Source organism: Papilio polytes, unplaced genomic scaffold (genome assembly GCF_000836215.1).
Source record: "Papilio polytes unplaced genomic scaffold, Ppol_1.0 DF821845.1, whole genome shotgun sequence".
Classification (NCBI taxonomy): Eukaryota; Metazoa; Arthropoda; class Insecta; order Lepidoptera; family Papilionidae; genus Papilio; species Papilio polytes.
The window spans coordinates 2,131,502-2,146,131 of record NW_013527359.1 but is presented as its reverse complement, the minus strand read 5'-3'; the positions used below and the strand labels follow the sequence as shown (position 1 = coordinate 2,146,131).

The window sequence follows — 14,630 nt, the reverse complement described above, 5'->3', positions numbered from 1 at the left end:
CTTGAAGTTAATCGAAAACATTAAGAAAAATAACACTTGAAAATTAATAGTGGTACGAATTTAAGTGTTCTTCCAATTTGTTAACAAAATCTACAACTCTATATTGCATGTGTATGTACTTTAAACAATGAATTAAAGTAAATAATAATGTTTTACAGAATAAAAAGAAAGAAGAGGCCAAAAAGGAAGAAGAAGAGATACCAGATGGACCAAAACCAATGCTGCCATATTCGTCAATGTTTATTTTATCACCCACCAATCCGTAAGTATCTAACATACCTACTTTTTATTATCTTATATGGTGCCAGAACTGATTTTTCTCTTCTAAATCACCGTCTCTCTTGTCTCAATCAACTCTTCTATATATTTCCACTGTCGAAACCTACGTACAAAATCATTAGAAACATAGAACATTAAATCCTTTTTTAATCATCATTCTCTTTTTAAATCTACACATATGCAAAGACACTTTTATCTCTGGAGTTTTAAATGTTAAACTTTGGCTTTATAGTCAAGGTGTTTAATATTTGTTTCTTTTACAGAATTAGGCGAGGCGCACACTGGGTTGTAAATTTAAGATATTTTGATGTTTTTATCATGTTAGTTATATGTATGAGTTCAATGGCTTTAGCGGCTGAAGATCCCGTAGTTGAAGAAAGTGAAAGGTATAATACAATTAAAACTTGCTTTAAATTTAAGCTTTAAATTTATTTTTTCTCTCACAAATATAAATTTCTTATTCTTTTTGTATTTTTTTAGAAATAAAATCTTGAACTACTTTGACTACGCGTTCACTGGTGTGTTCACGGTGGAGATGTTGCTGAAGATAGTCGACCTCGGCATCCTGTTCCATCCGGGCGCGTATTTACGCGATCTATGGAACATCATGGATGCCGCGGTCGTCATCTGCGCTCTTGTCAGCTTCGGTTTTGAAATCGGGTACGTACTTAACCACTCTAAACTCTACCTTGAAAAGGTATCATTTTTTACAAGAAACATTGAGAGCGTACGCCATCTTTGAATAAACTATCGCACAAATGTACGATTGTCGATTGTTTTGCAGCCAATTCAACTGTTTAGTTGCACAACTAAAAATCGAGTAGTGTAAACACCTCTTTATAAGCTCATATGAGATATTCTAATGAATCAAAGCGAGACTAAACAGTTGTTCATATTGTACATGGTTGTCATAAGTTACTTTTCTGAGGTATATTAATTCTTGTTTCAGGGGTGTGAAAAAAGGGGCAGGACAGAATTTGTCAACAATTAAATCGTTAAGAGTGTTAAGAGTGCTTAGACCGTTGAAGACTATAAAACGTGTTCCAAAGTTAAAAGCAGTGTTTGACTGTGTCGTGAACTCTTTGAAAAATGTCATTAACATTCTAATAGTGTACATATTGTTTCAATTTATATTCGCTGTAATCGCAGTTCAACTTTTTAATGGTAAATTTTTTAACTGCAACGATATAAGTAAGAATACTCTTCAAGACTGCCAGTAAGTATTTTTCTCTTTAAAATATTCTTTGAATAAACTCTTTTTTATATACTTGTTTTATAAATGTTGGTTCTTGATTTTATCAGCAACTTCGTCTATGAGGTAAAACAGAATAAAGTAAAAATATAATAAGATGTTTTATACACTTACAGATTACACTCGATAAAATAAGGCATTTTTACGTAAAAATTTTTTTACATTGATATACAAGCACAAAATTCAGTTTGATAACATTGAATAAAAAGAGCCTGTTTTCACAATTTTGTGACTGAATTGCCACTATTTTCCTTGTGTTTCCACAGAGGATCGTATTTCGTCTATGAGGCGAACAGCCTTCTCCCGCGCGTAGTGAAGCGGAAGTGGGACACGCAATCCTTCCATTACGACAACGTAGCAACTGCGATGCTTACGCTTTTCGCCGTACAAACTGGAGAAGGATGGCCACAGTGAGTTTTGAAATGTTTCCTAAGCAATATTACCAACCTACCGAAGCAATCACAGTGTCTTAAATTGTTATTATAAACTAGCTCTCGCATGTGACTCTATATGCGTGGAATTAACATAAAAGAAAGTCTATGTGTTCTTCCAGACTATTATCTACGTCTATGCCAAATTTCATAGAAATCCGTTTAGCTGTTTAGGCTACAAACTCTAACAAACATTCATCTATCTAAACTTTTGCATTTATATATCAATAAGATTACAAAGATGTAGTACCATAATGTTACACTAACTTTTTCCTTGTTATAAGTGCCATAGATTATAACATCGGATTAAATCTTTTCTTTAATCTTATATAGCATTGTAATCAATAATTTTTTTTTACAGAGTGTTGCAAAACTCAATGGCGGCAACGTATGAAGACAGGGGACCCATACAAAATTTTCGTATAGAAATGTCCATATTTTATATTGTTTACTTTGTGGTGTTTCCGTTCTTCTTTGTTAATATATTCGTAGCTCTTATAATTATCACATTTCAAGAGCAGGGCGAAGCCGAATTACAAGATGGTGAAATCGATAAAAACCAGGTACGTATTTAAAAAGAAACAAATGAACTAAATCCTATCTTGATAAAATTTATGATTTATTTTAATGTTTACAGAAATCTTGTATCGATTTCACGATAGAAGCACGACCGCTTGAAAGGTATATGCCAAGTAAACGAGGAAGTTTTAAGTACAAAGTGTGGAGAATAGTTGTCTCTACGCCATTCGAGTACTTCATCATGACTCTCATCGTCCTTAACACATTATTACTCATGATGAAGGTATGTATTCAACAATATATAACTCATATACGATATACGATTAATTATATAAAATTAAGTCATAATAAATTGTTCATGAGACAACACGAACGTTTAAAAATCAAGAAACAAATGCACTAACACTTTTTGATAGAAACAGAAAAGGTGTATCGAAATCACAAAGCACATAACAAGTTAGATTAGAATCCAAGTTGGTATTTATGTGTTGTATATCAGACCGCACTAAGCCTTACTAGAGAGTCGTAACCAAAAAAAACTTTTCTAAATACCTCTCTGGCTTGGCGATCTGTGACGTAATCGTTAGTATGTCTGCAAGCACAATTTAAATGTAATTTGTATCTGTGTATTCTAATTCCTTATCGTATTGTTTTTCCATACTGTCATCGGATTGAGAATTTAAAACATGAATTGGCAAGCTAGTACTGCCTATTGTTCTCATTACATACACTTTCATACACCAACACACACGACATAAAACATCGCGTTACATATGGGCAAGTCACACACACACTGCAATGGAATGCGCCGTGTTTCAAAAATCTGTCCTAGCCTATCCCTTTATTGTAAGCCAGGGCTATTTGTTTTTTTGTTTTCATTTTTGTTACGTGTTCCTTTTTGTGTCTCCTCGCTTGCTGTAACTTATATATGTATTTATAATGCACGTTATATCGAAAAGTATATGCACATCCACGGCACATCGGGATTACACTATTTGATATTGTGGTGCTTGTAAACGCACATCGTTTCGGGGTTCTGTATGGCCGCGGCATGCGTGCCATTGATGTTGTTCGTGTTGCATGTTGTTTCAAACCTTATAATTGTCGTGTAACGTAAGTGCATGAGTGTAGAGCGACAAGACTGTCGAAATGTTATTCCTAAATTGAGACCGCTTCTAACTTCAAAGATTATAATCAATTTATAACTTGTGATTAGGTTCAACGCCTTAGTTCAGACTTAATAGACGCTTTATATTATGTCATCTAAACATGACATTTTTTTAAGTTTGGTTATCGTTTATTTGAAGTATAGACTTTAGACCATTCCTATACAAAACTATTATTTTATTTCTGTTTTGTTTATTTGTTTTTAATAAATGATTACTCCAAATCAGCACTCTAACCATCTAGACCACTCCCCCTTTTTATGATTTTTAACTCGTCCCCCCTATTTTTCTATTACAATTCCATACTTTACAATCATACTTCCTGTTATCATACCATTTACTTAATATCAAGTAACATAAATGTATTTTTATTGGGCTTCCCCGACACGCGATCACAAACTGGCAGTACTATAATCAAAACGACCTCTACTCGGATATCCTCAAGTATTCGAATATGGGGTTTACTGGAATGTTTTCCGTGGAAACGGTGTTGAAAATCATCGCTTACGGTGTCAAAGTAAGTACACGAAAGCATCAGATGACACATTTCGTTAAATAAATTGCAATTATGTTACAACTAATACAAATGTACACTTTCCTTCGACTATCAACATGACTGTATGGAATTATTTTCAACCGTACGATATTCCTTTCCGACCATCCTCTACTGGTTTCTCTCTAAATGTTTAACTATACATTAAATGCTATCGACGCATTATCTGAGCATGGCCTATAGCATGTCTTTATGTACACGATATATTTACAAATGCTATAACTAATAACAACTGTAATTTAACGCTTATCTTTAGTATTACATGATACGAGATTTTATAAGGTAAGTGATCGATGTATTTGTTTATATATTTTCTGATTGAATTAACCCATGTATATTCATTGAAATTGTTAAATGTGTGAATTGCTTTCAACAACTGCCATATATTGGAGTCACATGTGTTTGTTGTAACTGAGCATGATTATGTCAGCTTCGCATGAAGCACGTGCACCACGTAGCCACAAACTACACAATTATTGGCTCATATATTCGATCAAAAACAAAACACACAAATACACACAACCGTTACATGATGTGACAAATGTTTTTATTTATATAAAGATAGAAAGATAGATGTATGAAATTCAGAAAAAGTTAAATGCCATTTGTTTTTTGTATAGATAGAATTATAGCGTTTAGAGCTCTTTTGCACTAAGCGATGTCCCGCGACAGCTATTTCTACACCAATTACGGCTGTAGGAATGGTAATCGCATAGTCAGTAACGCTAGTGAAAAAGAGGCCTTAACTGCATTGACTTTGTAAGTCATTAAAAGATATTGGTGTTGATTTGTGGTAGTTTCACGAGGCTCCACCAGTACTCATGGACACGTTAACATTCATGAACATCGTCTTTACGTTCTTCTTCCTACTCGAGACCGTTTTGAAGCTCATTGCCTTCGGATGTACGGTAAGAGTTTGTGACAATTTTTAATTTTAAAAAGCTATACGCGGAATTTTATTACTATTAAGTTATCGAAAAGTTTTGTGCAAAAGCATCAATCACCCAATGACATAAATATTAGTAACAATGTTTTTTTTTTGTTATATTAATTCGGATTTTTACCCAATGTGTGATTGTAATGCGTTTGCTACTTAACACATTTTTAAATTAAAATAGTTTAGCTTTACAAGTTCAACATTGACTTGAATGAGACTAGAGATATGATCGATTTGAGATGCCGCTTTTAAACACAGGTTTTTTTTTACTAGTTTTACAGTTTCACGTTAATACGTCTCGCCTAGATTTTTTTAAAATCTTTATTTAGATTATGATAATGAAATTTGAGAGAAATCTCCTCGTCCTATCCTTTTTTTCTCCTATTTACTTTGTTTTATTTAATACAGAAAGCGTACATTTGTATACAGGTACAAAGTTTTTGTTTTTTAAAATGATTTCATAAAAAAATGTTAACAACTAATGGTTATTTAATTCAAATAAGGTTCAAAATATTTGGTTAATGTTAAGACTCAATATTTATACATTGACTCATAGTACAGTTTTTTGTTTTTATAATCTACTCTTATGTTTGCAGAATTTTTTCAAAGACCCATGGAATATTTTTGATTTCATAACGGTCATTGGAAGCATCATTGACGCTCTTATAATGGAGTTTGGCGTAAGTACTCTATTATTTTGTGTTTTAATTGAGTTTCCACTGGCGGAACATTTGTACAAAATATATTGCTATCACTGATTTTAAAGCAAGAACGAAAGAGATTACGTTTTGTGCTTATTTCATTAGTGGAAATTCGATGTGTTAATTAAAAATTTTTGTGTATAACCGTGGTTGATACTTCTACTTTACTTTGATTTCTGGATATTTACGAGTATGTAAAGGATATATCCTTATTCCAGAGCGACCTTGCAGAAAACTGTGCTGACATATCCTGTCAGCAGGTAAAAGTTTAATCTATTCGACTGCTAGGTTTTTTTAGTCTAGTCATTGGATCCGATTTGTAATGAATTTAGATGAAGTTTTGAGACGGAATAACAATTGGTAGTGCTAGATTTAAGACTATTTTAGTAAGAGATTAATCTTCGTTATGTATTTGAGGTTGTTTAGATAACATTGTTAAATACGAATGTCCTATGACAAAGGAACATAGAAAGTATCGCTATTTAGTAATTGCTACATTTAAATTTTCGTAAAAGTTTGTTAAAGATAACGTCGTTTAGGAAATTTAGATGATATTAGATTAATTAGTTTGTAAGTGTGTTTGGATAAAAAGGTCGATCGACAATAGAGCTTCATATTCAATATTGTTTAGTAACGTGTGATAGAATTTCTAGTAATCCTGTGTTGTTTTGGTATAAACCATTTATAATAATTGTAGTGTTGCTAAAATTATTGCTTTACCATGCATTTTGTTGCGTTTGCAATTCACTTAGTCTCTTTTGGCTAAACGTCATTGGAATATTAAAGACCAAAATTTTATTTCTTTTTGTGTTATTTAAATATTTCTCTTTGATTTCCTATTGATCGCTGCGAGGGATTTTATTAGTGTTCGGTATATTCTATGGGTAAAAATATCAAGTTTTAAATTTAATTTTTGAAATATGTCATTACTGAGATTTGTCGATTGTTTCCTTATGTTTGTAAATGTACTCAGCCTTAATTAAGCCTTTGTGAATTGCATAACTTAAATGAAGTTTTTACTAAATAAAGTAATTCCCAAGTAACGAAATATATCAGAATCGTATAATATGTGTAGAAATAAACCAAGACATATATTTTTTATTCATCTATTCATTCCTCTATTAATTTGTAATTTTTCGATACATAAATAACTGTTTATATTCGTATTTGTAAGTAGCGTAAGTTTAGTAAATTAAATAAGATTATTCGATAAGTATGTAGCTGACAAATCATGAAATACATTATATATCCTGTTAAAAAGTCGTTCACTCGGCTCTTGCAGAGGTAGAAAATCTTTTAGCGAACTTTGCATAAACAAAACGTGTTAACAGAGAAACAAAAAATTTTGCCCGTACAAGAAATATGGGCAAACTAAGTATAACTGTGACAATGGTATTGCAAAAATTTCCAGGAGAATACTTTCAACGTCGGATTCCTCCGCCTGTTTCGAGCCGCGCGACTGATCAAGCTGCTCCGACAGGGCTACACCATTCGGATACTACTGTGGACGTTCGTGCAGAGTTTTAAAGCCTTACCCTACGTGTGCCTTCTCATCGCGATGCTTTTCTTCATATATGCTATTATTGGAATGCAGGTAAACAATAAATTCATGTAGTTAGAACACTCTTTTTAAATCAAGAGCTGTATAAAAAGTTTGGATGGATGGATTTTATTAGAGTTTGTAGCCTAAAAGGCTAAACTGATTTCGATGAAATTTGGCTGAGATGTAGGGGAAAGTCCGGAGAACACATAGGCTACTTGCATTTGATTTTTTTTAATTCTAGCTAGTAATATAATATAGGATGATACAAATTGAAGCTGATTTTTGAAAAATGTCTGATATTGGTTACAGGTGTTCGGTAACATAGAAAATGCACCGGAAACAGCTATGAATAGACATAACAACTTTCAAAGTTTTATACAGGCCCTTATGTTATTGTTCAGGTAATATACCATTTAGTATTAAGATTAAATTTTTTCCCAACAGTCACAAATTCTGATTGTTGGATGGTTGACAAGACAGATGAACTATAAACTTCATTTGTTTGTATTTAGATGTGCGACGGGAGAGTCATGGCCCAATATTATGTTAGATTGTTTGAAGCCTGCCAAATGTGATGAAAAAGCCGGCAAACCACCACAGGAGGAGTGTGGCAGCACTCTCGCCTACGCCTATTTTGTTTCTTTTATATTCTTCTGTTCTTTTCTTGTAAGTATCAAAAATAATTTCCTTTGTATTCTCTTCCTTTATGAAATATTTTCAATTTGTTTTGTTTCAGATGTTAAATTTGTTCGTTGCTGTTATTATGGATAATTTTGATTATTTAACAAGAGATTCATCTATATTAGGAGCTCATCATCTTGATGAATTTGTTAGAATATGGGCTGAATACGACCCAAACGCCACGTATGTACTTATAATTACAATACAGTACATAAAATTAAATTCAATAAAAACTTTTTGTTTTCTTTTATTCAGAGGGAAGATCCATTACACAGAAATGTATGATATGCTGAAGAATATGGATCCGCCCTTGGGGTTTGGTAACAAATGTCCAAATAGGTTAGCATATAAAAAATTAATACGAATGAATATGCCGCTAGATGAAGAGGGGAAAGTGAATTTTACAACAACGCTTTTTGCCTTAATAAGAGAAAATCTTAATATTAAAATGAGATCTGGTAAGTAGAGTTTTACGTAGATTGTAATTTTTTTACCATTCACTGTTATGTAAATTGTAATATTTTATTGCGATAAAGCTGAAGAAATGGATCAAGCGGACCAGGAATTAAGACAGACGATAACACAGATTTGGCCTCTCCAAGCGAAGAAGATGTTAGATTTGCTGGTGCCTCGCAACGATGTTCTAAACGCTGGGAAACTGACTGTGGGGAAGATCTACGCTGGTTTGCTAATTCTAGAGAGCTGGAGGTCAACTAGGTTTGGTCAGACAGAGCCTCAAGGTGTTCCGGTAAGAAATTGTATTAGAAAACTTATTACGCACCGTATTTATTACCTCTTATGTTGAAGTTACTTAGACACTACAAGTTCGTCGTGTTGGTAGATCTTAAGGAGCCAGAGTAATTTGTTTGGCTATGATTGTAAAAACTGCACAGATATGGTAACTTTGAGCCAAATGTAAGTTTCAGTGGGTAGGTTAACTACACTTTTGAGAGTAGTGTTTGTTAAAATCCCCTAATTGTTCCTTATATTTAGTTAATGAATAACCATCTAATAGCTAGTTAACTAGAATTTGTGTTGTCTTCCTGTGGATGTATTGTTGTGATCGATGTTCTATTTGATTAACTACCGTCTCTAAAATGTATTGACTGTCAATTGGCCCTCTCTCAATGTTAGCAGACTACGAACAACAATACAAAGTCACTTTAGTTAATCGACTCCATCGAGTCGACTACATTGGTGGTTTAATTTTCAGGCATTCAGCGAGAATAGCCCTACGGCCAATCAGCCGGTAGTATTTAAAACTTTAAGGAACGAATATTTAACTTTTCCTGCACTGTACTAGTTTTTCTCTTATATTTTTTCATTATTCTAACTTTATCGCATCTTGTTTGAATAAATAACAAATTTATTGTACTAGACATAAAGACATAATGGTACAAAGATAAAATTTAATATTTATTAATCTAGTAGTTTAGTGAAAGAAATAATTTAATAAATAGATCTAGTCAAAACGCACTTCCAATTTTAGATTAGACAATTTTGTGCTCATTTAGTACATTATTGTCTAAAAATTCAGGGCATCTTAAACCACAAATTAGAGACCTGTCCTATAGTTGCAAAATTGGTATTTAGTATTTAGAAATGTGTTCGTGTGAAGAGTTGTTTGGAGTTGGTTTCTTGTAGTATTAGAGTTGTGTCTTTTGTAGTCTAACGCATTTCTTGTTTGTATAGCAGTTTCCATTTTCTGCTTCTATTGTCTTGTTGCCCAATGATTTTTCAGTATTAATTATAATTTAAATAGAGGATTGTGCATGTCCCAAATACTACATGTTACCTACAGAATATTCCGTCGCACTTATTTAGACTAAATTACTATTTGCAATTACATCTTGGCTCAATCACGGATTTAGAAGCCTGTTAAATTAATTTAAGGAAAAAAATAAGTTCAACTTGTTTTTATGTTTAGTCCCAATAACATATTTTGTTATTTATTTGTTAATAAATTTATTTGGAGCATTTGCATGGTGAAAATAAAGCTATGCATAAAAAAGACAAATCTTTTCATGCAGCAAAAAATCTTTCTCTGGCTTCAAAAAATTGCACAGAATTTCAAATTTGGCACCAAATCTGCTTTTTCGTTTTTATCTCCCTCGAATATTTTGGTTGTTCAGTTTCGGTTTTTCTTTCGTTTCATTTTCTTGTACTTTCAGAACAAACACCACGGATTATTTCAACACGTCTACATTAAACATGTAACAGTTGTGTTCTCAGATAGCTGCGTTCATGTTCATAACAGGGGTGACTGTCATTTCGTCTTTACTGCCGATACTGTCCATTCGTTGGAATTCTGTTAACACTTTACAAACACACATACACACTGCAATCAAAGAACTCCAGCATGGACATGGTGTAAGAAATGTTTGCGCAAACTCATGTAGGCTTTAGGCTTTAGAATACTGTCATCGAGAACATCATACATGGAGTGACATGAGAATGCGCAAGTGTGAGTTGTATTGGGGTGGGTGCGTGATTTGGGGTGCGTGGTGCAGAAGGCGTCCTTCTTTAACTGCCTGCTGGACGTGGCCGCGGGACTGGGACCGGGATCGCGTACAGGCTCCCTTAGTCAAGAAGGACCCCTCATTACCACTGCAGAGAGCCATCCAGAAGATCCTCATACTTTAGCTAACTTCGCAAGGCGCAGCACCAGAAGATCTTTCAAGTAAGTTGTAGTATTATTTGAGTAAAACGAAGTAATTATTTTTAAAACTCCCCACGACGTCATAGATCCCACCTGATGTTAAGAGTGGTATTGTTGTCTAAAGATTATTTTTCATTTTAGTATTATACTTCAAGTAAGTTTTAGCCACCGAATGTACGGCTTTCTCAAACGAGGAGTATTATTGTATTAACGAATTGTTTCTTTTGTTTCAGGAACAATAAAAAGGTGACTACTTGCTCTGAAAGGTTGAACATGTTGACCCGATCATTATCATTATCAATAATTAAAAGAAATAAAAAAAAATCATTCCTACTATCAAAATTCCTACTTAACAAATGTTGGATTAACCTTGCAATGCAATTGGAAACTTAAATAACTTGTTCTTCTAATGTTCTGGGTTAAAAATGTTCACTTCTTAACGTTTCTGCTATTGGGTGTGTCGTTTAGTAACAAACGTACCGATGCATACCATTTGTTATAGATAGTTGGTGTTGTTTTATGTTAGAAAACGGCTGTTTCGATGTTTTGTTAGTTAAAAGTTTAAATTTAAATGTATTCAATAATGTTTGTATTAGCTAAGATTTGATGACAATTTAGGCTAAGTTTTTTTGTAAATGACGCTAGTTAGGGGCCTAGACCCACGATATAATAGAATGTGTGTAAAAATACTTATTAATTCTTTCAAATTTACAGATGGTTGTTGATATTTAGGTAAAAATATCAGTAATAATAGGGTTTATACTTTTTTATGAAATTGTAGATTATAGATTATAACTTTTTAATGATAATTAGCAAATTCTACTAAGTTTGTGGATGTAAAATGTATTTTATTGTCTGGTGGATTAACAATGATTTATTGATTTCTTAGACAGCACTTCCAGAATTGTTACACAAACACTTCCACATAACAGATAGCCCTGTACTGAGTAACAAATACAAAAATTCAATTAGAGTTATAATATTTTGCATGGAATGATCACTTTAGATTTTTTCTGCATGATTTTAATCTTTGATAGCTCTAAGGTATTCGGTAAGTACGTAATCGATGTTAGTGCCTGCAGCACGCAATGCATTGCATGTGTAACACTTGGTGTTAGTTGGTGTTGTGAATTGATGCAGATTTTGTAAATATGGGACAGTAAGTTTTGACGTGAATATTAGACATCGTATCGTTTTACATGATTGTTATAAAGAATCATGAACTGATCGATTAAACGTTTTAGGTGTTGGAACTACAAGATGTTGGTTCGCATCATGCGTCTATGGAATCATTAGACGAAGCGAGGTTACACCCGCCACACGCTTACCAAAACGGACACCATGGGAGATCGTCAAGTTTGAGGTACCTAATACGAGTATATAAATGTGGTTCGATGTTTTTTATTTCTTAATTTCGTAGCGATTTAGTTTTTATGATTTTTATTTTCCATTTATAGTGACATCCACACTATGACCCGGGTGAAAATTATCGTATCAAGGCACGGGTATGTCCACTCGGTCCAAAAAATCTTATAACGGGTCAAAAGTAATCATTTTTTGTATTAATATGACTTATATATTTGTCACTAAGGCATGCAGGGTTTTGGAGAAAGTCACAATTTGCACGTGTCAATGGTAGTTAAGGCATAAAAACCTTATTGGTAATATAACAAATACCTGGAAAGCAGAATCTCGGCAATTAGTACCATCATTTTCGGTTACGGTTAAAAAAATGAATTTCATTCATTTCTTTCTTATTAATGTTCCGAATATAAGGTACTAACATGATGACCCTTACAGCACGAAAAAAATTCACTATCTTCATCATTTTAAATCAAATAAGTGCTTTCAATGAATCTAATTATTACTGTGCTGTACTAATTATAGAACATTATCGTTTAATTCTCCAAATAACTTCTGGATGTGTTTGCGTTTTGCTTTAATACGTTACTAATCCTGTATATTAGCATTGTTTTAACTGTTTATTTTAACCGGATTCTGGTAAGTATCGAGATCGACAATCTTCAATTTGATTAAACAATTTAAAAACACACAGACGGACTCCGAGCCCACGGAGACGTGGCCATTATGGAGGCTATCATCACGATATCGGTTTCTCCGACACTGTAAATAACGTCGTCGAGATTGTGAAACACGAGCATCAGAGGCACGGCCGGACGCATCGACCGCCGCACCACTATCATCCTCATGGTAGGTGGAATACAATAGCTAAAATAATTGCTACTTTATACGAGATAACTCCCAAAATCACCTTGAATCTGTCATAAAGTTAAGACGACATAGCAACAGATTGAACTAGCGAGCTACTGCAAACTATATAAATAATATCTCCATGATTAAATTAGAATACCGAGCTATGTATATAATAATAATTAATAACCATTACTCATATAGTTTGTTTCACATATAAATAACTAGATTAACCATAACAATTCATTTTGCTTTCGAAATAATCGATAAAAACAGTTTTGCAAACATTTTTCTTCTCATGAAGGTACTCTGAAAGTTTTGTGAGAAGACGAGAAGTTTAGCTTAATAGTAGACGTAGATAGTAATAATGTAGAAGTAGATTTAAGATCGACGATCGAAGACGTCGTGCTATTATATAAGTTGGTGAAATTAGATTTAGATTGTAACCTAGCTAGGTTATGTATAGCTATACTGAACATTTCACAAAGCTAGTTTTGTTAAAACCTTAGTAGCTATACTTTAGTTTTGTTCTACAATTGCTCTATCATATGCTAAATATTTATTGTTATACATATACTGATTGATCAGATTCGTTTTGTTAAAATTTAGAATAAGTGACAATTTGATATTAATACATCCCTCAAAATTTATTATATTGTTATTTATATTTGTAAAGAAATTGCGTGAGAAATTAGTTAAACATATATTGGATTTTTTTTGCCTGCTGCATGCTGAAAATATTTTGGTGCCCAATGAATAATTATATGATAGCATAATAAATATATTTGCACCTTCTTTAAATGGCTTTGGTATAAAGAAACTTTAAAGCAACAAAACCTGAAGCGCATGTACTTAAGTTATTCAAAACTATTCATGCAGCATGTAAAAGCTTTAAAAATCAAATAGTTCAGATTTGTATATTCTATGTAGATAACTTAGAGACCTTTATATTTCCTAAAACATTGTATAGAAGTATAACAAAAAAAATGTCAAAACAAAATGGAAAACAACATATGGACACACAACTTATTCCATACAAAGCAAGAAATCCAATCCTTGGTTTACCATTTCCGTGTCCACGACCTCTGTTCTTTTACCACCTTCGACAGACACCCAAAACTTTTAGAGTCACCTTTGTGAGCAAGAAAATTAGGTCGGGTATTGACCGACGGGCTTAGGGTAAAGCGTGGAGGTACATGAAGGTATTCCTGACGGCAGGGAAGGAGTGGAGGCCGCCGCATCCTACGACCAGCCTGAGCCTGCCCTCGCGGTCTCCCAGCCCGCCACACCACACCTACGGTGAGATCCACTCGCCATCGCCACGCCCCGCCACCACACACATCGGACACCTCACTACTTACGACACGCAATGCGCTTCACGTCTCTACCGTCTCTGCGATAGAGCTGCGACCTAACACTGAGGATGTATTGTTTAATTCGAGCTCGCTTCCAAATCACTCTTATATCATATCTGTTCACTCGACATTGCAAATACTAAGACTCGAAATCGTCATTACTCTATGTTTTAAAACTTATAGATACTGTGCCTATATTTGATTTAAAATTAACAGGAAATAAAATATTGTAAAGCAAAAGGTCTGACCTTGTGTAAAATTTGGCTTTTATCCTGTAAAAATGATTGAATCCAAGACCTTTTGCTGTCGATCTGTTTGTTTTATGCTTTGATATGACAAGAAT

The 14,630-nt window shown here is 33.4% G+C and overlaps 1 protein-coding gene across 1 annotated transcript in view; it reads left to right on the top strand.

Moving 5' to 3' along the window:
* The window catches only part of LOC106108105 (voltage-dependent calcium channel type A subunit alpha-1), a 62,208-nt gene that overhangs the window by 44,984 nt on the left and 2,594 nt on the right, over positions 1–14,630 (top strand). The window contains exons 18-38 of the mRNA XM_013289190.1: positions 159–262; positions 543–665; positions 760–939; positions 1,229–1,495; positions 1,798–1,941; positions 2,324–2,525; positions 2,600–2,764; positions 4,998–5,108; positions 5,734–5,817; positions 7,250–7,432; positions 7,691–7,782; positions 7,894–8,047; positions 8,118–8,245; positions 8,318–8,520; positions 8,599–8,810; positions 10,573–10,742; positions 10,955–10,967; positions 11,966–12,084; positions 12,179–12,226; positions 12,778–12,932; positions 14,151–14,231. Of these exons, the coding sequence (XP_013144644.1) occupies positions 159–262; positions 543–665; positions 760–939; positions 1,229–1,495; positions 1,798–1,941; positions 2,324–2,525; positions 2,600–2,764; positions 4,998–5,108; positions 5,734–5,817; positions 7,250–7,432; positions 7,691–7,782; positions 7,894–8,047; positions 8,118–8,245; positions 8,318–8,520; positions 8,599–8,810; positions 10,573–10,742; positions 10,955–10,967; positions 11,966–12,084; positions 12,179–12,226; positions 12,778–12,932; positions 14,151–14,231 (2,938 nt within the window). The remainder of the gene's footprint in view (positions 1–158; positions 263–542; positions 666–759; positions 940–1,228; positions 1,496–1,797; positions 1,942–2,323; positions 2,526–2,599; positions 2,765–4,997; positions 5,109–5,733; positions 5,818–7,249; positions 7,433–7,690; positions 7,783–7,893; positions 8,048–8,117; positions 8,246–8,317; positions 8,521–8,598; positions 8,811–10,572; positions 10,743–10,954; positions 10,968–11,965; positions 12,085–12,178; positions 12,227–12,777; positions 12,933–14,150; positions 14,232–14,630) is intronic.